The sequence below is a fragment of the Oncorhynchus mykiss genome, chromosome 29 (genome assembly GCF_057628025.1).
Source record: "Oncorhynchus mykiss isolate SJ-2025 chromosome 29, ASM5762802v1, whole genome shotgun sequence".
Classification (NCBI taxonomy): Eukaryota; Metazoa; Chordata; class Actinopteri; order Salmoniformes; family Salmonidae; genus Oncorhynchus; species Oncorhynchus mykiss.
This window is the reverse complement of record NC_143050.1, coordinates 23719600-23747500: the sequence shown is the minus strand read 5'-3', so window position 1 is coordinate 23747500 and position 27901 is coordinate 23719600. Positions and strand designations below refer to the sequence as shown.

At 45.7% G+C, this 27901-nt stretch overlaps 1 protein-coding gene and 1 long non-coding RNA gene across 3 annotated transcripts in view; one reads left to right on the top strand and one right to left on the bottom strand.

Moving 5' to 3' along the window:
* Window positions 1-5602: 5602 nt before the first annotated feature.
* Window positions 5603-13836, bottom strand: LOC110509857 (general transcription factor 3C polypeptide 4). The gene is made up of 5 exons (XM_021591020.3): window positions 13447-13836; window positions 9369-11105; window positions 9118-9248; window positions 8374-8462; window positions 5603-7979 (listed from the first exon to the last, which is right to left on the bottom strand). Exons 1-5 carry the CDS (start codon window positions 13750-13752, stop codon window positions 7915-7917), a joined length of 2328 nt encoding a protein of 775 aa, XP_021446695.2. The 5' UTR covers window positions 13753-13836; the 3' UTR covers window positions 5603-7914.
* Window positions 13224-27901, top strand: part of LOC110509859 (uncharacterized) — a 31549-nt gene continuing 16871 nt past the window's right edge. Inside the window, exons 1-3 of one of the 2 annotated variants that reach the window (XR_002471493.3) lie at window positions 13262-13338; window positions 13453-13696; window positions 26369-26419. This is a non-coding gene — a long non-coding RNA (uncharacterized LOC110509859). Of the gene's footprint in view, window positions 13339-13452; window positions 13697-26368; window positions 26420-27901 lie in introns of both variants that reach the window. The other variant, XR_016493285.1, reaches the window with a different exon arrangement.

Sequence of the window (27901 nt, the reverse complement as noted above, 5' to 3'; positions counted from 1 at the left end):
ACCTGGGTGTGTGCTGGGTCGGGCAGCGTAGGAGAGAGGGACACACAGGATATTTATGGTATTGATTTTTCAAAGTAGATACAATTCTCAAGAAGGGAAGTAGGAGGGAGGTTCAGAGGCATTCATCTGCAAAGCTGTGCTATGTTGTGGAATGAGGCCTCAATGTATATCAGAAGAATCATTAAGCCAGGGTCAAGATGGAGCTGCTGCTCCTCAGCTTAGCCTCTGCTATCTAGGTGGTCGTAGTCTGTGTCAGATAGGAAAGTGGAGGTGAGAACTGACAAGAGTTCTCAGTGATGTAGAGATGGTGATTTCTCCTTTTTCGTTTGGCGTGAGCAAATATAATGAGCATCTTGCAGCCTGATCGTGGAATATTGTTGTGTACTAACTCATATTTCATGTCCAGACAGTGCTCATACTCATTCACCGGATTGACCTGCTATCCTCTCTGTGAATGTAAGCTTACAAAGGATGCACTTATTTATTGATAGAAGAAATGATGCGCTGTTCAGGTTAGACATAATTCAAATCTTTTCACCTTCTATCTGTATCCCTAGTCCACTGGATACAGTAGGACTATTTGTCCTACCTCCACCGAGCAACACAGTCCCTGCTCCCCAGCTGGTTGAGGTGTGGCAGACAACCATCGGGGTCGATTCCCTGCCATGACTCCTCACCCTCCAGTCACGACTCATGACTCAGGAGCCATATTTAGAAATGATGGGTGATCTCATAGGCGCTGGGCGGTGCCATTGTAATTGTCCTTTGGAGTGCCCCAATTATGCCATTAAGGGCCCCTCAGTGATGAGGCTAATGGCGGGAGACCTCGTTTGCATAGCATTCTCTTAATTGAGCCTGAGGCCTGGCGTGAAAACAAGACTCCGATTATGTTACTGATGGAAAGGGAGGACGTTGGTCTGACCTCCGGCAATAATTTCCCTGACAGCTATATTAATTAACAGCTATTCCGTTACATGGGCTTTAGGAGGGATAAATAAGTGGGCATGGTGACGAGGTGTGTGTGTGTGCCCTTGTGTAAGGCCCTGAACTAGGGCTGTGTCTGAAATGGCATCCTATTCCCTATAGAGTGCACCATAGTGGCCATAAGCCTCTGGTCTAAAGTAGGACGCTATATAGGGAATAGGATGCCATTTTCGAGCCAGCCAGTTGTTCTAATGGAGAAGCCACAGTCCTATATGAGGGATTGAAGGCCAAAGAGGGCTTGACACATAGGATGGATCCTCTTACCCATCATTCCCTAAAGGAGGTAACCCGGCCTGTGCCAGCCGGTTAATAAATCACCACACAAAGCCTCCACTAATACATTTAATTGTGAATGAATTAGACTGTTTTATCTGGAGAAGCTACTGTATCAATGTATTGGTATGACCCAACAACCGGGTCTTAGTTTACTTGTGCCCGCGCTGTGCCCTTTCCATACAAAGCAGTTTTGATATTAGATTGAGATACTGTTAGCTATTGTACAGGAACCATATAGTTATTGTTTAGAATACATATGTAGATTTCCTATTTAATTAAGACAGCCTCTCTCTCTCTCTCTCTCTCTCACACACACACACACCTCTTGTCTCTCTCTGTGTGTGTGTGTGTGTGTGTGTGTGTGTGTGTGTGTGTGTGTGTGTGTGTGTGTGTGTGTGTGTGTGTGTGTGTGTGTGTGTGTGTGTGTGTGTGTGTGTGTGTGTGTGTGTGTGTGTGTGTGTGTGTGTCAGGATGTAGCTTATCTGAAACAGGTGAGCCAGGCAGCTCTTTTGTTATGTAAAGAGGTGCCATGTGATCCTGTAGTATAAAATAGGAGAGGAAAAGAAACCGTTCAGATACACTTCTCTCATCAGATAATTAACCATGCCTTTGCTCCATTTTCCCATCCTTTACATAAGTGTCTGATCGACCTTCAAAAAGCTGATCGGCCAGAGAGAGAGAAACTCCTCAGAGATGTCCTCCGGGACTCCAGCAGAATGCTAGAATGCTGTTAGCTCACTACAAAGTTACAGTAGGGGGCCGCTGCTGGTGGGTGGCACACATTTACAAATACTTTCAGAAAAATCTATTATGGCATGGAGTTGTTGGAATTGATGTTTCAGAAACTCTTTGTCTTGTACCATATTAAAAATACTCAACTATTGATGTCCACGTGGAAGCCAACGAGAGAAAATATTTTGATAAAATACATTATATGTCCATGTCTAGAGTTTGGAGGCAACACTTTTGTTCAACATGTAGGCCTAATTTTCTGATGCCATCTTGGCATCAAGTGTCTATACTACATTCAAAAAGGCCATTTGACAATGTGTTTTTTTTCTCAAAATCTGCACAAAATTCATGGTCTTCCTTCCATGGTTGCTGTAATTCAGTAAGTTTATGTAATTAAAACTAGTAATGACAGCTGCGTATTTTCCACATGGTTAAGCTGAAGTATGTTTCTCATACATTTGTCCCCTTTCCTCCCTGTCAAAACTTCCCCTGCACCTGTCACAATTCGAGTTTTGTATAGCCCCCATGCTTGCCCCATGCCCCTTCACAGCTCCCCTGCTGCCAGTTTTTAACTACACTCCACTCTGGCCTCTGCTCTACTTGTTACAGACCCAACATGAGTGCAAACAATCAAAGTGTTTGGGAACGCTGAAAAATGCATGGCTATCCGTGACAGACAGATAAAGCAGGGCAATTAGCCACGTAATCCTAGAGCATCGTACTGAATCATCAGCCTCAGCTGTCCCTTCTCTCTCTCTCTCCCTCCGCTCCTCTATCTCTTTCTCTCTATTAGATAAATGTACTCTGTGTCGTCTCCCCATCAAATCAAGTAACACTTCCCCTAATTGGCTTATAAATAATACAGCAGGACCTTCATTATAATTTCATCAGTGGTAAACATTGCGGGGGCAGTTGGTAAAGAACCTATCCCTCATTAATTTCTTAATTTGGGTAGATGGAATGAAGGGGAAGTGATGGAGAGATTGAGAAAGGTAGGAATGAGAGAAAGAATGCGAGAGATGTGGAGATCGGGTGAACAGAGACTCGTATCACCTCAGGCAGAGGAGGAGGGAGTGAGGGAGGGATGGTTGAAAAAACAGGAAGGAAGATGCTATTGCTGCTGCTTTTGTTAATAGATGTCAGATATTCAATCCAAGGGTTTTGTCAGTAGCTCTCTGCTCGATAAGCGATGTGGGCCTACCTCCCCTTTAAAAAAAAACCACACACACACACAACCTCGCTCCCTAGTCTTGGTCCTTGTTCTTTTTATACCAACGTAATGAATATTTCATATAAAAAAACATAAATATTCATTTTAACGGTTTCGCACAGTAGTTATTGCCGGTATTTCTTACAATAAATAAAAAATACTCATTATAAATTCTGCATAACCAATCCCCGAAATAATCTCATACATCCTCAGACACTTAAACACACACACTAACTAACACTGCTAACAAACTAATTTATAATCAGAACAATAGTAAGCCAATGCCTTATCTCCTCTGTTGATTATCTGTCCAGAGCTACTACAGTATCATTACTATGGCGAAGAGAACTCCTCAACCTGTGATGTGAGAGATATAATAGACATCGTTGTGTCTCGTTGTATTTACTTGCATGATAAAAAGACACAGAATTCGCTAACACTGACAATTGCTGTAGAAGTCTGTTTAGCAAAGACGATGACTAAGTTTCCCTTGTCAGATAAAGTCATGGGAAGCAGCCATTATGATTCCATAATACTGTTTAAGGGACTTTTACATGAGGTATGAGGTGGATGAATATGACACGCTCTGATCTCTGAAAGACTGATATTAAAGAAATCGCTCAAATGAGCCATTTCCAGTCCTCTTCCTGTTGAAATGTTGGAATATAAAAAGGCACAATGAGCCCTTCAGCCGTCAAAAAGAGAGGAAAGTATCCTTGGTACGATTCTGGATCCAGTCAGACACCTGAAGGCAATCTCTCTTAGCTGTAACTCAACACTGTCACTATTATCGAAAGCTGCCACCTCAGTGGTGTCATAACTGATAGGTAGAGACATCCTAAAAAGGAGAGTGTCAAGATTTACAACTACAACACATGTACTATGTGTCTCACACAAAGAAGAAACAAGCTGAATAAAGCCAGGTATAAGTTAGACTTCTCTTTTCACTTGACCTCTGACTCATCTGGACTGATCCAGGAAAGGACTCACTGACCAATGACTCCGCCATTCACATCAACTCCATATCATACAAATCCTTTTAGCTAAGAAGGACATTCTGGTCGCTAAGTCGAGCCAACATGAAAACACACAGAGCTGCCCAATGACGTGAACCTACCAGAAGAGCTAAATGCCTTCTATGCTTGCTTTGAGGCAAGCAACACTGAACCATGCATGAGAGCACCAGCTGTTCCGGACGACTGCGTGATCATGCTCTCCGTAGCTGATGTGAGTAAGAGCTTTAAACAGGTTAACATTCACAAGGTCGCATGGCCAGGCGGATTACCAGGACGCGTACTCAGTGGTGGTGAGTGGTCAGACTTCAGCCACCCAAGTCATAGACTGTTCTCTCTGCTACCACACGGCAAGTGGTACCAATGCAACAGGTTTAGAACCAACAGGACCCTGAACAGCTTCTACCCCCAAGCGATAAGACTGCTAAATAGTTAGTTAAATAGTTAACAATAGGGGTCTCATCACATAAACTGCTGCTACTATTTACTATCTATCCTGTTGCCTAGTCACTTTATTCCTAGTTATATGTACATATCTACCTCAATTACCTTGTACCCCTGCACACCGACTCGGTACTGGTACCCCGTGTATACAGCCAAGTTATTGTTACGCATTGTGTATTTATTATTACTTTTCTATTATTTCTCTATTCTTTCTCTCTGCATTGTCGGGAAGGGCCTATAAATAAGCATTTCACTGTTAGTCTACACCTGTTGTTTACGAAGCATATTTACAAATAAAATTGGATTTGACACACCCCCTCAGACTTATTTAACTCTGGCTGAGACTGGCCGACACCATGTTGAGAATGAGCTTAATTAATGTAGCAGTAAAACACAAGCCTCCCTGCTCATGCCCTTTGTACTGCTACTTCTCATTATTAGTTCCACTCCAGCGGCCTCATGCTCAAGAACAAGCAGCGTCTCTAATGATGGACATGTCCCCCTCCTCCTCTCCACACAGCCCCACCACTGGTCTCGGGTCAGTGCCCCAGCCCCTCTGGGGACAGAGAGGAGGAGTCTACACGTTAAAGGACCATGTTAAGTCTGCTTTAAAACAAACCCCCCAGACTCACTTCATTAGCAGGAACAAGTTAGTTAGAGGATGTGCCTCAGTTTGGAGTAGTTTAAAACCTGAGGAGAGAAAAGTATTATCTCGGGAGTTGTGAGCGGAGTGAAGTGACTTCAGAAAAACCATATGTTCTCCCTAATGTTTCTTGTGTGTTTATTTTTGGGGTGCAAACATTGCAGACAGTCGTGTTTACCTTAGGGAGTTAGGGAACTGTCTGTTACCTACGTAAACAAACAATGTTTAGGGTAATAAAATTACTATGGAAGATTCACTTTTCCATATTAGACTAATTCAATGGAAAAATACTCAAAAATGTACAAAGACTTAAAAAAGTTTATTTACACATCAGGAAAATATAATCCAATGAACTCTTGGTTACAGATCAGGGTCATGGAAAAGTCCTGATGACCCAATGAAATACGATAGAGACACGAAAGTTGTGAAACAGCACAGTGACAAGGACAAAAAGGATTTACAGCACTTGATAAGGGAGGTGTGAGTGCTGTCATATTTGGGTACTATAGGGATCAGCATCTCTGGCTTTACAGCACTCTGTTAGTTGACATGAGATTGCCAAATAGGACAGAAGATTGGGTAGTCCAGGTGAGACAGAGGTAAGAAGTCAACATGAACACAAAAAAACACTTAAACACCAGATGATCCCATAAGACTTTCCAGTGTAATGAAGCAGCTGCAGTGTACATGGATGGAGAGATATTTGGGTTCTGCAACATGCATCTGTATCAGAGGCTAATGGGAGGAGCTATAGGATGATAGGCTCGTTGTAATGGCTGGAATGGAATGAAAGGAACAGGGTCAAATACGTGGTTTCTATATGTTTGATACCGTTCCATTTATTCCATTACAATGAGCCTATCCTCCTATAGCTCCTCCCACCAGCCTCCACTGAGTTCTGTATACATAAGAGCATAGGACATATCAAATTCTAACTAGATAAACAAACAAAAGGAATAGCATATTAAATAAAAGCGTGAAAAGGTGTTTTGAAGGTTTTACGCGATCCAGCCATTGACATGAAGGCTATAAATATTGTATGCATAGAGAAGAATCCTCCTTTTGAAGTCTTTTGAGAGCTAAGACAGAGGAAGAAAGGGAGGGGAGACGGTAATTACTGGTGGAAATGCTCTTTGACAGATTATTCTATTAAAGTAGGAGGTTGTTCAAACAAACACAGCTAACCTCCAACAGCACTGGTCTCCACCTATCAATGACAAGAACATTCTCACCTGTAGAAACACTTCCCCTTGACAAACAAGACACTTACTGGGAGCCAATCACATGATGGGAAAACCTGTATGCTCCTTATAATGCAAGTTTGTCTATGAAAACGTTTATGCTCCGTATAACGCTACAGAGTTGGTCTAAGAAAAAGACTGGTCATTTTGAACGAGAGAATATTGAATGGTAATAATTCGCAAAGTGCTAGTTTCTAATGAATGATTCAAAACCTGAAGACGTATTTTCAGTGTGGATCGTCAAAATACCGCCACAGAAAACAGGCAAATTATCCAAATTTACTCAACTACTAATCTCTGAACATGTCTACTGATGACAATGGGCTGAGGATTCTGGGTAAAACTCTGGCTCTCTCATCAAGTGTTGAGAGCTGCGAGCCGGGCAGCTTCCTCACGCAGGGCTAGCCCCAGGGCAGCCTATCATCTCCAGTGACACCAGAGGGAGGGTGGAACCTCACCCCTCTGCCTGGCCAGGGCTGTGCATGGGGATGTAAGGGATGAGACGACAAGATGGAGAGCAGTGCTGTTACTAGCCCAGTCTACTAGGTCCAACTCCATCTTTGATCACTGGCCACTGACCTCCATGTTTCCGAGATATGGGGAAGGAGTGGGAGGGGGGGAGCGGGGAGAGCACATCAAGTACACATCCTTCCCAAAGTAAAACAGGGTTAATTGTATTTAACAATATGCACTCTTAACCCCCCCTGATTAGAACGAGCATCACATCTGCCTGCCGCCCGGCTCTGTTCCTCATTACTGTGGAATCTCATTACAATCAGCACCCATGGGAGACACAGCTTCAGTTTTAAACACTTTCTATCCCTCTCTTCCTACCTCACACTCCTCTCTCTTTCTCTCAGTCTACAATATCGGAAGTCCTCATCTAAGTCATTTTTTTCTCCCACATGCAGCATGGAAATTGCTTTACACTGCCAATTAAAATAACATACATTTAGATTGTTTCCCCTCAGTCAGTGAGGATATGTATGTGTTGCTCTCTAATGGCAGAAGTAGACCTAAAATAAGGCTGACAGAATAACACACACGTGTTTGGAAATGTAGTAAAAAATGAGGAAAATAAGGAGGTTAACTTATGGGTCTGTGAACTCAGAGAAAAGGTTAGAGCCATCTCCACACACTCAACTTTCTCTCTTAATAAACCATATTCATATCAGTGGGGTTTCAAATGTATATTCAAAACCTTTATTTTTTTTTAATTAAAAGGTTGTGGTATAATTCATTTAAACATATAAATAATGCTTGGCAATAAGTAACAAGTAAAAATAAAGAAAATTGTCCATCTAGTCCAAGCAGGCGCACAAGTGTTGCAGGCAATGTAACCCCGGCTCTCCACAAGCCTGTCCTATAGTCCTAAAGGAGGGGGGAGTCGCAGAATGTACAAGGACCCTGCAGTATCCTCTTGATCCAGTCTGGGTCTGCAGTGAGGAGGGTGGAGGGACACAGGGGAGGGGGCACACTAAATAATGAAGCTAACATTGAGTATTTTATCAGATTCATCTGTTCAACCACAAATCACCTGCTCCACTATTTGAGCAGTAAACAGACAACAGATTGATCACTCAGCAATGTTAGGCTTATTTAAAATCATATATGCTGACAGTCTGACAACTAGTAAAAACTAAGCCTGAGAAAAATGTAAGTACATTCTCAAGTACTTTCTTATATTGTGTCAACGCTGAATAAGAAGATATGCTGATCAGAGAGCAGGATGAGAGTGAGCTGCCAGTTAATACCAGCCCTGGAGAGAGAAAGAGGAGGACGGAGTGAGTGTCAGAGAGGTAGAGAGATGGAAAGTGACTAGCTGCTTACCCTCAGGCACTGGCAGTCTGGCGATGCTATCCTGCAGCAGGCAGCGTCTGTACGCGAGTGTCTGGCACGCCTGGTAGGACAACACACACCTAAAAGAAACGGGCATACTTGAGCACTAACACTGTAGGAGGGATATCTAAATAGTGGTTTCCTCTCCTTGTCTCCTTCCCTTCATTTGCAATGACTGGGAGGGAAAAAAACAGAATAGGTGAACGCAAATTCCTGGCTGACATCCTTACTCAACACATCCCTAGGAGATGGGGAGAGGAAACCACTTTAGACTATTGAAATGTGCTGTGGGACATGGAGGCTGCAGACTGTCCCAAACTGTCCACCAGGGGCAGCATATCCCATCCAACTACTGAGAGGTATGGTGGGATAGAGGAGGACAGGAGCATATCAAAAGGTGGTTCTGTGATAATAAACAAACAGTCAAAAAAAAGCATTTAGCTGCTGTGTGTGGAGTCACTCGTCAGTGTCAGCCCAGTGTCTGTGGACCTTTGGAGACTTCTCCTTCTGCTTAGTATTGTTCAGAATTCAGAGGCTTATGCACCCTAGTTTATACCGAGGAAATCTCAGAAACTGTGATACGGTGGCATTCATCAGTAAATGCAATTGACTAATGACTAATTTTTAATTATGAAAATAATATGGAATGTCTAAGAATTAGAAACCCTGGATTTAGATGACAGGAATCAGGTGATTGGTGGTTGAAATATTGAAGAAAGGGTTGATGGCAATTACCTGAGCCACATATGTCCGTTGGAGCAGACAGCCTGCTTGCGGTCTGTGAAAGGCAGCACCTCCTTACACAGACTACAGTACTCAGGGAATGTCTGCTTGTTCATCTTCTTCTGGATGTGACCTATCAGGACCTGGGGGTGCAGAGAGCAAGACGTGTTGAATCATGCACAACAACAGGGTACGGCGAATGTTCAAACAGTCGTCTATTGCTCAGGCTTATAGCTCTGGAACAGGACAACTGAAGAGCTAACCTGGGCAGCCCTGTCCTCATACGTGGGGTCGCTGGTGAGGAAGTCACAGACACCCCGCGTGGGGATGCTGGTGTTCTCAGTGATCCAGGTGTGAAGGTACACCTCCCCCAGAACCCTCTTCATGTGCTCCCTGGTCAGGTGGGCCTCCACTGCCTCGATCCAAGCTATCACCTCCCCCGTCTGCTCCTCCAACGCCCGGGCCTCTGGGTCCTGCAGCTTCGACACCACCTCCTCTTCCCCTCCTCCACCCTCTCCCACGACACCCCCCTCCTCATCCTTCACAAACACCTTGGAATCCTCATGTGTGGGGCGCCAACGTGCCTCCACAGGGGCCTTCTGCAGGGACTGGTAGAGCACGCGCACCAGGAAGAGTTTTAACCTCCACAAGTAGGGGGAGCCTGTGTTGTGTACCTTGTCGTCCAACTCCTCCTGCAGCAGGGCCGGGATGCGTTTGTCCCTCAGCACCCTCCAGCGCACCAGGTCCAGCAGGTCAGTCTGTTTGAACAGGCTCTGGACCGGGGACTCCAGCAACTCTGCCGCCGCGTCATTGGGTGTCTTCAGGGTCACAAACTGGACCTGGTAGGGCCTAGAGACCGGGTGCTGACCGTTGGTCATCCCCTCAGTACTGACCAGGGCCAAGTATGCCCCGTGGGGGCTGACCGCGATGCCGTGTATCCTCCGACCTGCCAAACCCTCTGGCAGCACGATCTCCTCCTGCTTAAAGGCCACGGCCATATCGGTAAAGATGGGCGTGAGCTTCTTGACTGTCCCGTCCATGGAACAGGTGTAGATGGAGCTGCCCTGGCGGCTGGCTGTCATGGAGACGATTGGGGTGGAGTGCAGGCCTGTGACGTGTGAGTTGTGCACGTTGAGGCCTGCCTTAGAGATGAGCAGCAGGCACCAGAAGAGGTAGGAGCCCCTGGCCGCCACCACCAGGCTACAGTTACAGTTCTGTTTGGGGTGGAACAGGGAGATACACTTGATGTTGTGTACAGGGATCTGGTCTGACTCCTGCCAGAGGACCACTGGCTGGCGCAGGGTGAAGTAGCCCTTCACCGCCTTCAAGTTGACGGGCAGGATCTTGACGGGCCCTAACTTGCTGCCCACGATCAGGCCGCTCATCTTGCGCCCGCTGTGCTCGTACTCCCACCAAGCCAGCACGCTGGGGGACAACACCCCAGACTGGATGGTGTTACAGGACAACACAGAGTCCTTCCCCAGAATGGGCAGGCAAAACTGCCACACCACCAGGTCTCCGTTCTCCATCAGCACGGCCAGCAGCACCGTTCCCACGTCTTTACACTCGTTGTTGGTCTGGACGTGCTGCGTGGTGCACACACTGGACCACTCCATCCGTACAGGGGTCTGCATGCGGTAGCGCCTCTGAAGCTCAGCCAGGTCCAGGAGGTTAGCCTTGGAGGGCTGCCCACCCGGCACGGAGTAGCCTCTGCTCTCCAGGCTCTCTCCATACAGCTGGGTCAGGTCAGCCACCACAGTCCACTGTAGACGCTTGGTGCTGCTGTGGATGGTCAGCCGGTGGTCCAGGGTGAGGGAGGCTAGGAGGCACCGGCCATTGGCGTCACAGCCCAGGGGGGACCAGCTGGTGTACAGGATGCCCTTGTGGACGCCCACGGTGGGGTTGAGCACTCTGTCCAGCATGAAGGACTGGCTCATCGCAGGGTCACTGGAGCTGGAGAACTTGTCTTTGGCCCTCAACAGCTCTTCTGCTGGACCTACCTGGTGGACAAACAAATGTTAGTCATAAGTAATCTCATTTGATGGGGAGAAAATAAAAGCAACTTCTAGATAATATCTAAAATCCAAAACTTTTTGCATCAACATCAACCTAGATTGCTAGCTTAGATTGCTAGCCTGTCCAATATATAGTATGTTTGGCAATGGGATAAATTGTTAATTGCAGGCATCAGTCAAAAAGTAAACACATCAGGCAGATGCTAGATACTTTTGGTCATGTAGTGCATGTGGACACCTGCTCGTCAAATATCTCATTCCAAAATCATTGGCATTAATATGGAGTTGGTCCCCCTTTGCTACTATAACAGCTTCTGTATGGACCTCAGTTTGTGCATGTGTAACAGTATAAGTTTAGATCGTCCCCTCGCCCATACCCGGGCGCGAACTAGGGACCTTCTGCACACATTGACAACTGACACCCTCGAAGCATCGTTACCCATCGCTCCACAAAAGCCACGGCCCTTGCAGAGCAAGGGGAACTACTACTTCAAGGTCTCAGAGCAAGTGACGTCACCGATTGAAACGCTATTTAGCGCACACTGCTAACTAAGCTAGCCGTTTCACATCCGTTACACTCACCCCCCTTTTGACCTTCCTCCTTTTTTTCCGCAGCAACCAGTAATCCGGGTCACGGCACCAATGTAACAGTATAAGTTTAGACCGTCCCCTCGCCCATACCCGGGCGCGAACTAGGGACCTTCTGCACACATCAACAACTGACACCCTCGAAGCATCGTTACCCATGGCTCCACAAAAGCCGCGGCCCTTGCAGGGCAAGGGGAACTACTACTTCAAGGTCTCAGAGCAAGTGACGTCACCGATTGAAACGCTATTTAGCGCACACTGCTAACTAAGCTAGCCGTTTCACATCCGTTACACATGGGGGCATTGTCATGCTGAAACAGGAAAGGGCCTTCCCCAACTGGTGCCACAAAGTTGGAAGCACAGAATCGTCTAGAATGTCATTCCATGCTGTAGCGTTAAGATTTCCCTTCACTGGAATTAAGGGACCTAGCCCGAACCATGAAAAACAGCCCAAGACCATTATTCCTCCTCCACCAAACTTTACAGTTGGGCAGGTAGCGTTCTCCTGGCATCCTCCAAACCCAGACTGCCAAATGGTGAAGAGCAATTCATCACTACAGAGAACGCGTTTCTACTGCTTCAGAATCCAATGGCGGTGAGCTTTACACCACACCAGCCGACACTTGGCATTGTGCTTGGTGATCTTATGTGCAGCTGCTCGGCCATGGAAACCCATTACATGAAGCTCCTGACAGTTATTGTGCCGACGTTGCTTCCTGATGCAGTTTGGAACTCGGTAATGAGTTTTGCAACCGATGACAAACTATTTTTACGCACTACATGTTTCAGTACTCGGCAGTCTCGTTCTGTGAGCTTGTGTGGCCTACCACTTCGCGGCTGAGACGTTGTTGCTCCAAGATGTTTCCACTTCACAATAACAGCACTTACAGTTGACAGTTCTAGTCGGGCAGAAATTTGACGAAATTATTTGTAAAAAACAACAGAAAGGTGACATCCTATGACGGTGCCACGTTGAAAGTCACTGAGCTATTCAGTAAGGCCATTCTACTGCCAATGTTTGTCTATGGAGATTGGCTGTGTGTTTAATTTATACACCTGTCAGCAACTGGTGTGACTGAAATGGCCAAATCCACTAATTTGAAGGGGTGTCCACATACTTTTGTATATGTAGTGTGTATATTCTGACTCTGTCCCTGTGATAGAGGACTAAACTCCACTGAAGTGAAGGAAGTTTCTATTGACTCCACGAACGGAGTGGAGAAGACTAGGCTTTGTGGAATCTAGCTCAGACTACATCGATTCGCATATGTTTGTCGTCTGTGTTTGTTTGGTATTTTGACGATCACACTATTTAATGTACATCCCACCACCTACAGGATTTCCCAAATTATATATAATATATTTTAATAAACTAAATCAAACAACGTTCCTGTTAAAAAACAGATCTGATCCCTAATATATTTTTTAAATGATACAGTTGGATAAACACTCCAAAATAGCCCTACCCGACCACTCAGACGTTGCCACATTTTGAATCACAGTCCAATGATAAAACTGGTCTCTGCTCCACTCCGTTGGTGAAGTCATCAGAAACGTCATTCACCAAGGAGTGGAGTTCAGTCCTCTACCCCTGTGAATGAACTCAGCTGGAGCCCCTCCTATGAGACAGGTAAAAACAACTTCACAACTTCTATTTTGGTAATGCACGGTTTTGAGGTATGGAATGAACGCAAAGGCAAGCTTGCTAGCTAGCTAGCTACATGGGTGAAAGATTCACCTTCAGTTCACAGACTTGGTCCGGCACGGGAATGGAGGTCCGGTGCAACACCAAGTCTTGCTTATTGCCGTGAACATCGCACACTACCTCCATCAAAGAAATACCACTTGTGCTAGAGGCCGAGATTCGGTGGTCCTCAGACCACGTGAGCGGCTCCAGGCCGCTGACCGGACTCAGTAGCTTTATCACCGGATCCCTCTTCACGACTGGCCCGAGTGCTGCCCAGGGATCATTCTCCCGTTCGGCTTCGGTAAGTTGTCCTACCTCTACCCTATCCGGAGCGCGATTTGGGCTGCAAGCCGCCATTTTCCATGTGAAACATAAAACAACGCGTCACCACAGAGTTTCTGAACCGTCACTACGGCGAGGAGGAGGGACATCTCATACCACTAGGAAAAAGATCCGCAAAGCTTCAGTGTAGAGATCGGTTGCAGTGCAGAGATCTCTAATGTATTATGCCTAAATTAAGGTAGAGTAAGCTAGATAACATCAGCAAGTTTGATATCCAGCCATGAGTATGTATCTGTCTTCATTTAGTTAACGAGTTAGGAATATTGTTTATGGTAGAATATGAAGTATTACAATGTATCATACAACACAGTGATAAAGGTTGAGATAACCGCATGACTGTCTCTGGATGGTATTTGGTATTTATTAGGATCCCCGTTAGAAAAATAAATAAACATTTTTTATTACCCTACCAACTAACCCTATACTCATTAAAAACCCACCACCTTATTCCATTACTAACCCAATCTGATTCTACCCCAGGCCAACAGCCTGAGAGGAATTTGTGCATTTTTATTAGGATCCCTATTAGCTAACGCCGTAACGTTAGCTAATCTTCCTGGAGTCCAACACTAATTAGTAAGACATTACAAACAATTACAAATTAAGACTTTACAAACATTTAACAAGTAGACAATACAGACAATTAAAATACCTGACAGGGAAACACATTTAACATTCAGTTGATGCGTTCTATTTCCTGTCCAGTCATTTGGTCTATCACATTAGATGTTATTTTTTATTTTTCTTGAAGGTGGATTTACTTTTTGCCTGAGAAGTATGGATTGGTAAAGAGTTCCATTCAGCTATGACTCTATATAAAACTGTAGATATAAGGCGATTTGTCCTTGTCTTGGGTTGTCTTAGATGCCCTGAATGTACCTGTCTGGTTTGGTGGTTATGCGTGTTGCTAGTATGAACTAACTGGCCTGAAAAATACTGTGGTTTTTTGATAGATATAACATCCCTAAAGAAAATCAGAAGAATGGATAGTCATTTGTTTTCAACGTGAAGCCATGAGAGATTCTGATGCATTTGAATAATATTCATACGGTTAGAGCAATGAAGAGATAATCTGACTGCCCTGTTTTGAGCTTTTTTAAATATCTTTCTTTGCTGCAGATGACCATATAACTGGACAGTACTCTAAGTGTGATAGGACCAGGGATTGACCATATAACTGGACAGTACTCTAAGTGTGATAGGACCAGGGATTGACCATATAACTGGACAGTACTCTAAGTGTGATAGGACCAGGGATTGACCATATAACTGGACAGTACTCTAAGTGTGATAGAACCAGGGATTTACCATATAACTGGACAGTACTCTAAGTGTGATAGGACCAGGGATTGAACATATAACTGGACAGTACTCTAAGTGTGATAGGACCAGGGATTGACCATATAACTGGGCAGTACTCTAAGTGTGATAGGACCAGGGATTGAATCACCTGATTCAGAGTGCTAGATGTTACATACTCTGAACATTTTCTTGTAACAGCAATTAATTAATCAAATCAAATGTATTTGTCACATGCGCCGAATACAAGAGGTGTAGATCTTACAGTGAAATGCTTACTTACAACCCCTTAACCATGCAGTTTTAAGAAAATACCACAAAAAAAGTGATAGATAAGAATAACATCTATGTGTTCTGACCATGATACAGCTGTGTCCAACATTTTTTTTTACCTTTATTTAACTAGGCAAGTCAGTTAAGAACAAATTCTTATTTTCAATGATGGCCTAGGAACAGCGGGTTAACTGCCTGTTCAGGGGCAGAACGACAGATTTGTACCTTGTCAGCTCAGGGATTTGAACTTGCAACCTTCCGGCAACTCTCTAACCACTAGGCTACCCTGCAGCCCCGACATGACACCTAGTAGTTTTGTTTTTTTCACTTGCTCTACATGCGTTCTATTCATCAACAAATTACATTGGGTATCATCAGCAAGCAACCTGGGGCGGCAGGTAATATAGTGGTTAGAACGTTGCAAGATCGAATCCCCAAGCTGACAAGGTAAAACATCTGTCGTTCTGCCCCTGAACAAGGCAGTTAACCCACTGTTCCTAGGCCGTCATTGAAAATAAGAATTTGTTCTTAACTGACTTGCCTAGTTAAATAAAGGTAAAATAAATAAAAATAGATGTATCTTGAACCAAATACAATACATTTCATTTTAGAAATGTTCAACACCATTTTGTTCATATCAACCCATTCAGACACCATTCTCAGTTCACTACTCAGTACATCTGTCAGCTCATTACATTCTGATGCTGCGCTATACATTGTAGAGTCATCAACATACATTGCCACTCTTGCTTTGTTCATAACTGAAGGTAAATCATTAGTAAAGATAGAGTACAGCAGTGGGCCTAGGCAGCTTCCTTGAGGAACACCAAAGTGTATATCTTTACTGTTTGAAAAGCTGCCATTAAAGAACACATTTTGCCTTCTCCTGGAGAGATAGCTTTCCATCCAGGATAGAGCTGCAGACTTAAAACCATAACATTTGAGTTGACCTAGTAACAGTTCATGATCAATTACATCAAAAACAGCACTGAAGAGACACTACCACTCAACACACCCTGTAACTCTTCTGAAGTCAAATCTTGTACCCACAAGTACTTCTCTGCAGCTGCCACCACAACATCTATTTTCTGTGACTTGCGTACCATCTCTGCAGTACAGTTGATAACCATTGCTATGAACGCTAAGAAGCCAACCTTACTGAAAAATACTGTATATCACTCATTGGCATATCCCTCTGTTCTGGAACAGATCTACTATTCACAGGGATCCTCTCAGAATCCCTCACCCTTGATCCACCCTCCTACTTTCTTCACTGCCTCAGAATACGACACCTGCCTCTCTGACCCTGGCCACCTCAACCTGCCTCTCTGACCCTGGCCACCTCAACCTGCCTCTCTGACCCTGGCCACCTCAACCTGCCTCTCTGACCCTGGCCACCTCAACCTGCCTGTCTGACCCTGGCCACCTCAACCTGCCTCTCTGACCCTGGCCACCTCAACCTGCCTCTCTGACCCTGGCCACCTCAACCTGCCTCTCTGACCCTGGCCACCTCAACCTGCCTCTCCGACCCTGGCCACCTCAACCTGCCTCTCTGACCCTGGCCACCTGAACCTGCCGCCTCTTTTACTGGGCAACTCAGATCCCCAGAAACTTGGGCACCCCTGCAGTTGACAATGTTTTCCACCAAAATTACACATTCCTCTGTTCCGTGTGTTCTGCAACATGCCCATAAACGTGACACCTGTAACTCTGCAGTGGATTCGGCACAAAACCTCTAACAGAATAACTCATATATCTTAACATTACTTTGTCAGGTAAAGACCCTGAATCAAAGCTCAAAAGAACAGACTGTGTCACCTCTGTTTCACCACACTACTGTAGAAATGTGCTGTATCACTTGCAAAGATAAAACACTGGGCCCGATGGCAGGCATTCTAGTGACATACTCTTAATAAATAATGAGTTATTCCTTACCTGACAAGCGAGACATCAGTCATTTAATCTGCCTAGTGGGCTTTGCGAAGGACACCTAGTGGGATCATTAATTGTGAAAATATGAAAACTCTCCTGTACTCTGCTGTAGATGTGGACTCTGGTTCATGTTTCTCTGAGACCACTCAGTATGTGTTGTGAGATGAGACACTGAACACTCCTGGACAGGGCAAAGGGCAAACTGCTGTGGTCTCCTGAAGTGCAGAGAGCTACAGAGACAGACCGTGATTTGTTGCAGCCCTACAGTCTCTCATCAGAGCCACAGCCTAACTCTCACTGAGGTGACAGTGGGATTTCACCAAGCACAGTTATTTGTCACAAAACAAATTGCTACAAATCTGTGAGACAAATATAGAATAGCGCACCGACCGTGTCTTAATCTCAATTTTTCTGTCTTTTGTTTCGATAATCGAAATGAATAAATAAATTCACGGACCTTGGTATGTTTCATTCGTAATGAAGCGTGTAGCATATGAATATTGCAGACACCTGCTGTGTGTCTTTGGTGGGTTTTGACTTGGGATGATCCCAGCTAGGGATGTATGCGAATGTCGAATTAAACATTTATCGAACGCTGTCACATTAACTCACTTCACTTTCTGTCATCACATGTGGCGGAAGCCTGGTCCAGATGGGACAAAGCCCTCATCCTTCCTTCCTTTTTTGTTTGATAGTGAGTTTATTCCAAAGACTATATGGTATTCATTTACTGTATATGTTATATATAGTGTGAGGCTTAAGGTTACGGACATGGATGGGGTCAGCAAAGGTCAATTCACACCATTGCCAATTTCCACCTGCTGTTATTGTATCCTGTAGTTTTTACCTTTAAACCCCCCAAACCCTCAGTAGACTACAATCCCGTGTTATGTGGTTGTGTACAGCATCAGTGGAGGTGGTTGCCTGTACGTTGTCGGAACCCCACAGGGATGTTTTGACGCATGGTTCATCATACGTGTTTTAATCATTCAGTCTCACAGTCACCTCCCAGGGGGGAGCTGCTGCAGCGCATTACCAGCTACACACAATCACGGCTGTAATCATCATGACGATAATGAAACATATTTAGAGCACATCAGCGTGGGTCATTCGGCTCAGGAGACCGAGGAGATGTTAGTTAGTGGGACGGCAGCCGTGAGGCGGCTCGATCGGGTGCTCAGGACCCTGCCGGTATCCCAGTGGAGACTGGCACGACGGAGATTAGCGGTCATAGCGGTGGGCTTTGCTCACCTTGAGTGCCGTCAACTGTGAACGTCTTACCTGACAGGTGTTGCTCTCAATCAGTGCTCCTCTGCCCCCCATGCTGTCCTTGGGGGGAAGTTGGGGACCAGGCAAGCCACCCCATCCTTTCCCTGACGTCATGGTAGGTAGGCCACTGAAACACACTGGGAGACCCTTGGTACCTACTATAAATCCCCTTTCAATGAGAAGTCAAGGATTTCTCATCTGTGGGAACCAGAACCACAACACTCAGTCTGGCTATTTTGAGTTGTTAAGTCACCCCAAAAGAGGGCAAGGTGACACAGTGTCATGATTTGTTGTAGGCCTATTTCACCTGTGAGCCTGATTTTGAATGAGTGTGTAAAATGTGAAAAACCTTCATGATAAAGTTGTTGGCTGTAACAATAATATTTTGTCTGCTATGCATGACTTCTCTCATTCAGCCAGCAGGTTTCATATTCCCTTACCTTACATCTAGAAACAATGTACACCTAGAAACTTTACAGCTAGCCATGGATTAGGCCTAGTTGCAGTTGATATTTGTGTCGTTTGGGAATGTATCTTTGAAGCATACAGTACCAGTCAAAAGTTTGGACACACCTACTCAAGGGTTTTTCTTTATTTTTTACTATTTTCTAGTAGTTTTTTTTCTAGTAGTGAAGACATAAAAATGATCAAATAACACATATGGAATCATGTAGTAATCCAAAAAGTGTTAAAAGCAGTCAACAAGTGCTCAGCATATGTGGGAACTCCTTCAAGACTGTTGGAAAGGCATACCTCACGAAACTGGTTGAGAGAATGCCAAGAGTGTGCAAAGTAGTCATCAAGGCAAACTGTGGCTACTTTGATGTATCTCAAATATAAAATATATTTTGATTTGTTTCACACTTTTTTGGTTACTTCATGATTCCATATGTGTTATTTTATAGTTTTGATGTCTTCACTATAATTCTACAATGTAGAAAATAGTAAAAATAAAGAAAAATCCTTGAATGAGTAGGTGTGTCTAAACATTTGACTGGTACTGTAGATAACTATAGACGTTTGATGATGAGTTATATATGCTCTGCAAGAGCTATTATTGTGTAGTGTGTTTGTATCTCTCACTAGAAACTGTAGCTTAAAGGAAACATGAAAATTGATTGGAAAAATAGTTCCTGGGAGACTAACGAGCAATTCTATATATCCACAGTGATAATGGCTGAATTATTCATTGTGTGTAATGATTAATTAAAAAAGGCCTCAGGTCTTGTGGCAGGTACAGGCTGCTGAGGCACACACTGGCATTCCCAGACGATGTGCTAAACATCTCTCTTCTCTCTGTCTCCCCTTCTCCTTCTCTCCCTCTCTCTCTCTGTTCTCCCTCTTGGTTCTCTACCCCTCATGCCTTCCTTCAGTGACTGCAGACCTAAATTCAAATCATTGCACCCTTACTGCAAAACATGAGTCATTTTAATTGCAATAATCTACTTAATCGTCTCACTTTTAATCGTCTGTCTATTATAATTCCTTTATAGGCTTCCAAGTAAATTAACACTGTTAACTCCAATCATTTTTCTTACATGCTGGACAGCATGAATTTGGGCCAGTGTCTTTATTGTCATGTTTATCACATCTCTATGACTGCACACATTGTTCAGTTTCTTTTTTGTCTGTCCAATAATCCTATCTCAATTGTGTCCCAGTGTTTTCAGAGCCTGGTGGCTTGTTGTTCGTTGCTGACAGGGCCAGGCGTGACGTGGCTGTGGCTGTCCTGTGGCCTTTCCCCTGCCCTGGTCTTGGCAGCTGGTGGTAGGCAGGCCATGCCCAGTGGCTATGCAAGGGGAGGGCCAGGAGGGCCGGGGTCCAGGCCTCTGTTTGGGTCCTGCTAATGGAATGGGACTGTACCGCCCATATGGCACTTGTGGGAACACTGGGGCTCTGGAGGTTGGCACACAGAGCCACCAGTCTCCCGTTAGATATTGAACAGGACAAGGCCAGACCCGTGGGCTCGCCCATTACCCGCCCAGCATTATGGATCCGTTTGGTGATGGAGAGTAGAGATAACAAAGATAGAGGCCTGTGCATGCCTACTCTAAGAACCCTCTGAAGAAGTCAATATACTTGTACAGAAGCTGCTACAAGCACAATTAAAGGACAAATGTCGTCATTTGTTTGCCATTTTTGTAATGCGTTCACTGACCATGCTCCTCTAACTTACAATTTAGTTGGGAATCCATGTAAACCCAAACCATCAGGTTCAGTGAAACAACAACTGAGAGGATGATCTTTAGTTGGAGGTCAAGGAAAAGTTGGTCTGCCAGGATCCATGAGAGGCTAACCTAATGTACAGACTAGAGAACAGCCAGGCTCTGTGATGGGAAGGCAATGAGATGGACAGGAGGAGAGCAGTACCCCACCACCATCCCACTCTGGCACGGGCCCTTTCTGGCTCTGATCTGTGCATCGTATGACTAGGCCGGGTTGGGGGGAGAAAAGCCACATGGGATGGGAGGAAAGAGGAAGGAGGGACGGTGTGTGTGTGACGGGGCTACAGTACAGTCAGAATGACTGCCCCGAGCTAATACTTACCCTCTAGATGACCTTTGTGCTCCTTACTGTACCACACATGCAGTTGAAAACAGATCTAAAATGATCTCTTCAGGGTGACACCTGCAATTTGCAACGCAGACCTAAAACAGAGAACTAGAAGAGGTAATTCATATGAAGTCAGCAGAAGCATACAGCTTGACCCAATCCTGCCCTTGTTTCCTCCTAATATATACCATTAAAAAGTGAGGCCAGACTTTTAAACACTTCACTCACTGAACTCTTCTCCTCCTCCTCCTCCTGCACCAACCACCTCCCTGGAACTGGAACAAAAGCCACCGCCACCTCCCCATCTCCCGCTTTTCCGTTTTATTGGTGACAGCTGCCGCGAAACAAACTGGGGAGAGAGAGAAATGATGTGTCAGTGGAAGGTCCTTTAGCCCGCGCTGCTAATCCGTCACATGCCGTTTGTTGTTTACCATTCCTCACTGCTCGCTCGCCGACTGGCCGGCAGTGCGCACGCCGCCGTAATGGCGACAGATGCTGACCCGCAGAAGTGTGAATCTTGCCGATTTCTCCCTGCTGTCAACCTGTAAATTACAGCTATCGGGAGTAATTAGACCCAATAAAAGCCTTCCAAGGTTCACCCCCCTAGCCCTGCCACACACACACACACATCTGACACACCACACACACACTGTTGGCCTGACAGTAACCTGAGAGTGAGGGATTATGGGATGGACTGCAGGCACTGACCAGTCACTAAATGACACACCATGTGTCACTCCTCTGATTTTTCTAGACATTTGTCTGGCAAAATGGTTAGGAAGGTCAATGCCCTTGTATAAATAGTAGCCAACAGTGTTTACGATACAATCATTCCAAAAGATTTGAAAGATTGTGCTTAAAACCTAGTACTGTACTGTAAGTCGATGTTGAAATGATGAAGTTCCATGGATCTTGTAAGTAGCCTCTTAGCAGGGATCTTCAGTAGAACTCTGTCTGGTCTTCGAGTGCCATAGTACCAGTAATAGCAGACCTGACAACTAAAAAGTTTTACCTAACCTTGCAGAGGTGAATCTGACTTTGTCTACAGTTTGAACCTCTACCAACACTCTGTGCTTGTTGATCTGAGTGAGGCCTGTATACACAGATCAGTCCATGGACAGTGACTGTTCCTCTCAAGTCCATCCTCTCAGACTGTAGTTCCCAGTGCCCTCTCCTTGCCCTGGCATCCATGTACAAGCCGGCCTCACCACAGTTCCCACCACTACCAAGCATGCTCTTAAAAGCAGGGGCGGTGCCCCTTTAAGTAAAACACCTAATATGAAAGGTCACACAGCCAGGTCTTGTCATCCTCTCCCTGCTTCTCTGTCCTCCTTCTCCTCTTCCCCCTCCTCCCTTTGCTATCCCTCAGCGCCCACTTCCTGACCATCAGAGCCAATCGCTTTCCAGCCTCACCTCCTCCGCTACCAATCTGTCACCCGGGCAAGGGGGGATGCCACCCCGCCGGCCGCCTTCCGTACACTGCAGTAATGGCTTCTGGCAGCCCCAGAAAGATAAGTAACCGGCAGAAAAACGACAGAGAGAGAGGGAGGGAAAGGGAGGGATGGGTAAGGGGCAGTTAGTTGAAGACCCACTCTCACTTTCAAACGGCCCCCTCCTCCTCTGCCATTATTCGACCCCCGTCCCCCTCGTCTCACCCTGCTTTGGCCCAGTCGCTTTGCGCGATACTTCAGTGAATAAATGAGTCGTTTTAATCCGACTGACAAGCTGGCATTCCCCAGCCCTGGCCTCCATCTGTACTGGCGGCCAGCACAGCAGCAGGCCCCAGGCAGCCCGGTGTGCCAATCCAACACACAGCTTATCCTGGCTGTAGCTTCAGGGACAGAAGGGTTGGAGCTCCATGCGGCAGCTACACTCTCCACCAAAGAGCTATTTATATAAGAAAGGGATTAGCCGCCACAAGCTTTGATAGACTGGAAAATAGAAATACCATTAGAGCTGTTTACTCATTGTCTCCTGCAAAGCTTCTGTTATCGTTACAGTAAAGATACTGTAAAAGTCAAGGTTATATATTTTTCTAAAGGAAGCACATACATTCAAAAGGGCTGTTTGTCTGATGTATTTCACAAGGTCACAAATTCATTGTGGTATGTAAATGTCCTAAGTCAATAATATGTCAGTGATGCATTCGACTTTGTTAAATGTGAAAATCCTTCTCAGGTCATAGTCTTTGGCAAGTCCACCGACGCGAACTGTGGCAACACCATGGAGAGTTTCATATCATTTTTTGTTGTTGTTGACCCTGACATTATGGATTCGGCTAATCAACTGATATATTAGAGATTATCATATATTATGATAATTATATAATGCCTCAACCCCGGATTCCATTCTTCCCAGCACTGAGGGGTTAATTTTGCCCTGTCATCTTTGGCACAGCTTCAGACCACATGTACCATCGTTCCCTCCATCCTTCATCCTCCCAGAAACCCAGAGAGAAGGGAAAAAAACTGGCCATAGGAGGTGCTAAACCCTGTTTCCATTTCCTCTCTCCTCACACACTGCTCTATTCCCTCCATGGGACTTCTCTCTCTCTTTCCCTCTGCCATGTGTCACCTCGAGAATCGTTGGGAAGGGACCGATAGCATTTGAGTGCCCAATTAAGCGCAGGAGCTTAGCTCGCCACCCTCCCGTGGCCCGTTCAGGCACGTCACAGGTGAGAGGTGTGCCATCTCCACTCGGAGGCATCGCTGCAGCCTCCCCCTCACACTCCTGCCACCTCACTCCTCTCTGCTGACTTCCCGTTGTCTGTTTTCCCCCTTCTCTCTTCCCTGTTTAAAGGTCCCCCATAGATTTGATTGCAGCTTATCCCTGGAACAGGAGGTGATGACTGTTTGATCCATAGCTGCTGAAGCCTGTGCCAGTGATACACTGGGGTTGGGATGGATACAGATTATTAGTAGGAGAGATACTCTGACAGTCTTTTGCTGCCTTTGGTGAAAGATTTAACACTGTTGCCTTATATTAGCCTGGTAAATACATAAATTAAATATTGTTTGTAAGCAAGGTCAACATGTACTCAATATCACTAGGATTCAATAATGGCTTGGTTTAAGATAAAATTACAAGACTGACTTCATGAAACAGCGAGGAACGTTTGAAGTATAAAAGGAGTAGTTTATTCCCTTTACAGTGGCATCCAACCAAAGTCCTTAGAACGAAGGAACGCTATAGTGGATTATTTAGGTTAGCTAGACCGTGACAGCTGGGCAGCATTGAACACCAACCAAATTGACTTAAATCACACTTTTTTTTAAGTATATTTTGTGTAAGTAAGTTAATATCTCAGAATGGTGTTTCATGTATTATTGAACACCAGGGCAGAGACAGTGTAAAGGGACGGCAAATGTTTTGAATGTGGATTGGAGGGGGGGGGGGGGGGGGGGTAGAAGGGGACTAGGGGTGGGCAGGGTTTGGCATCTCCCTGTGGCCACAGAGGAGCATGGGCCCTGTTAAGGACTTTGTGAACGATACCCGCCTCTCGAGCCATTCCATATTAACCAAGTGCTTTGTAAGTGTGCCATCATTACTATTCATCACAAATAAATACTTTAGCACAGAGCTTAGCGTCCCGCTGTTTTACAGTTATCCATTATTTCTGTCGACCGGCTGTCTGGTCTGGTCTGGTCTGGTCTGGTCCCTTCCCTCTCACGGCTTGCTGCCTCCTCTGTCACTGTTCGTTCCCATGCCCTTCAGCCCAGTGGCCAAGCTTCCCTCCCTGCCCAGTGGCCAAGCTTCCCTCCCTGCCCAGTGGCCAAGCTTCTCTCCCAGCCCAGTGGCCAAGCTTCCCTCCCTGCCCAGTGGCCAAGCTTCTCTCCCAGCCCAGTGGCCAAGCTTCCCTCCCTGCCCAGTGGCCAAGCTTCCCTCCCTGCCCAGTGGCCAAGCTTCCCTCCCTGCTCAGTGGCCAAGCTTCCCTCCCTGCCCAGTGGCCAAGCTTCCCTCCCTGCCCAGTGGCCCACATTCTCTGCCCTCAACTGAGCTCTAGTGCCCACAGGACAAGGGGGACAATGGCCTGCCCTGCCTGCCCTGCTGTCTGCATGCTCACCAGATATTGTCCTTCACTATCCCTGTTTCAGTCTTCTTTCTCTCTGCTTTCTCTCTATCTATCCTTCTCAAGCTATTTCATTTCCCTCGTTATCTTTCTACTATTTCTCCCTCCCTCTCTCTCTCTCTCTCTCTCTCTCTCTCTCTCTCTCTCTCTCTCTCTCTCTCTCTCTCTCTCTCTCTCTCTCTCTCTCTCTCTCTCTCACACACACTTAACACGTGATCTCAGACACTGGGGAAGAATTCCACTGAACCCCGTCCTCTGTTAGCGCCGGTGTTGTTTTGGAAGGTGATCCGTCTCTTTCTCCTGCCATCCGCTGGTTGGTTCCAGCGCTGCGTGGCGTGTGTGCTGGCTTGGACTGAGCCTGGGCCAGTGTGTTCCGGAGCTGATGAATTGCAGGCGAGATGCGGGACGGCAGGCGGCGAGGAGCGGCGGCGAGCGGCCGTCATGCAGCATCAGCGTCTGCCTGTGTGATGGGGGAAATCGGAGAGACAGCGCTGACAACTTAATTTAACACAGAGCTGGGGGAAGCCAGAGTGCCACTGTGCTCTGGATAATTGATAACTCTGTCATATTGCCACCACACCACACCTGATTAGAGAGAGGGACAGGATGGACAACATTAATGCAAAAAGTTGCACCTGACCAATACACTCCTACTGCATTACAGATAGATTTCAGGATATTTGTGTACCTCTGTGTGTAATATGCATGCCAATTGTGTCCTATGTGCTTGCAAGTACATGTGCAAGTGCTCATAAGCACTACGTGTGTACATGAATAGGCCTATGTGCTTACCTGTGCCATGTTCCTATCTTTTTGAATGTGTGTGCTTGCATTTGAGTTGTGAGACGTCCGCACAGTATATACAATACTAACCATCTTCACTCTCTGGCACCTGTCTGATGCTCCTGGATACTGTCACCCCTCACTGAGCCTTTGTGGGCCTCTGAGGAGAGAGACAGCTTCCTGGTTCCCCCTGACGTCCCAGGCTGGAGACCCTGTTGTGCTGGAAACTGGTTGACTGCTAATGTCTATTAATTACACATAGGCACTCTAATATCAGCATCTGGCTCCTCCATGCTCCTTGCAGTGATGCTGATACTGTGTGGTAACACCTTGTAGATGCGACAATGTGCTACAGCCCTGCTACTATATGTCTACAGTATTACCTAATAAAATACAAACATGCAATTAAGTGAAATGGAATAAAATTGTATTTTTCAATCTGTTCTTCTACAGTGGACCAGACCATGCATCCGCCCTCTCTTAGGTCAAGGAAAAGGAGACCAGGTAAGAGTAGCAGCATGTAAACACAAAGACCTCTTGGGTGCTTATACTATTGACAATGAGCTAATAATAATACCTAGAGGTCCATCCTCCCAGACCAACCCTCTTCTCGTGGTCATAACAGGACACAGCAGTGCCCTACCCTGCACTACACACCAGAATAAATGAGCAATTGACCACAAAGTGTCAGCCAGTCATAATCCCCTTTTAATTTTCTTTTGGGGCCTGAGCCAGGCCACTCCTTCATCCCTCCAACCTGGTTACTGGCTGATGACAGTATGGCCTGAGTGACAGTGGAGGGCTGTGGGGGTCTTTACCAGGATTCAAGGGAAGGAAATACAATAACCAGGCAAGGCTGTCTCAGCCCTCACACAGCCACCGCTCTGTTTGTCTTACACTTGAGAGGGATTTATGTCCCCACACACATGTGCACGCACACGTTCACACACACATCCATGCACACGCACGCATACTCTCACAAACACACACGTTCACACAGTCACACAAACACACACAGGAACACACAAATGTGCATGCACACACACACGCACAGATACATGTATATGCATGCACACTCAAACACAAACCCACTAATACTACTCTATATGAGGTTATTTATGTCTTCATTTATACAGCTTGGTCTCAATGTGCGGGTCACAGTGCCACAGCTGTCCAATCCTCTACAATCCCACAATGCCAAGAGTGATACCTCCTTTTGAACAGCAATAAATGTTCCTCCCTCAGTGCTGTTATTCAAGAGTAAAGGTCTCGTCATTAGAATGTATGCTTTCACAACGCGTAGGAAAAGGGCAGGCGCTGAATGGGATTCACTCTCCATTTACGTAATGAAACAGAGATGAACAGCAGATGCAGGCTAGAACTCTGTCTGGGAGAGAAAAACCCAAAAAGTGCACATCTTTTGTAGCATATTTGCCCGAGAGGTTAACGTTATCCTAGCAGATGAAGGAATACTTCATGACGTTCACTCACTGCAGGAATCTTCTTGCCAGCAGCATTCATTATTACCGTGTTATACCAGTGTACTGGCTGGCGGTGGCTGTAATGCCGTCATTGTGTATAGTCACACAGACAAAGGAGTTCTCTCACCTCAGATAATGTATGCTATTTATATATTTATTAAGCAAAAAAAACACACCAAAAACTTTTTCCCCTCAAGTGAAGGTCCTTATTGGTAACATAAGGGGTAAGCATATTTTTCCAGTCCGGTCTCATTTAAGGTAATTCCTATGTGAGTCTGGCTGTTTGATCCCGTTGCCCATCTGAAGTAATTAAAGGGTTATTAGTGAAGAGCTATTCATGCTCACTCTCTCCTGCCAACTGTTTCATGCCATCTGCTGCCTGTGCACGTGCTTTGACATTGGAAATATGCTGTGGAACCAGCGCTGGTTGGTGTTCAACGTATAGGACATGAACAGTACGGTAATCATGATCTGAATGTAGAGGCATCCATGTCACCTCAACATA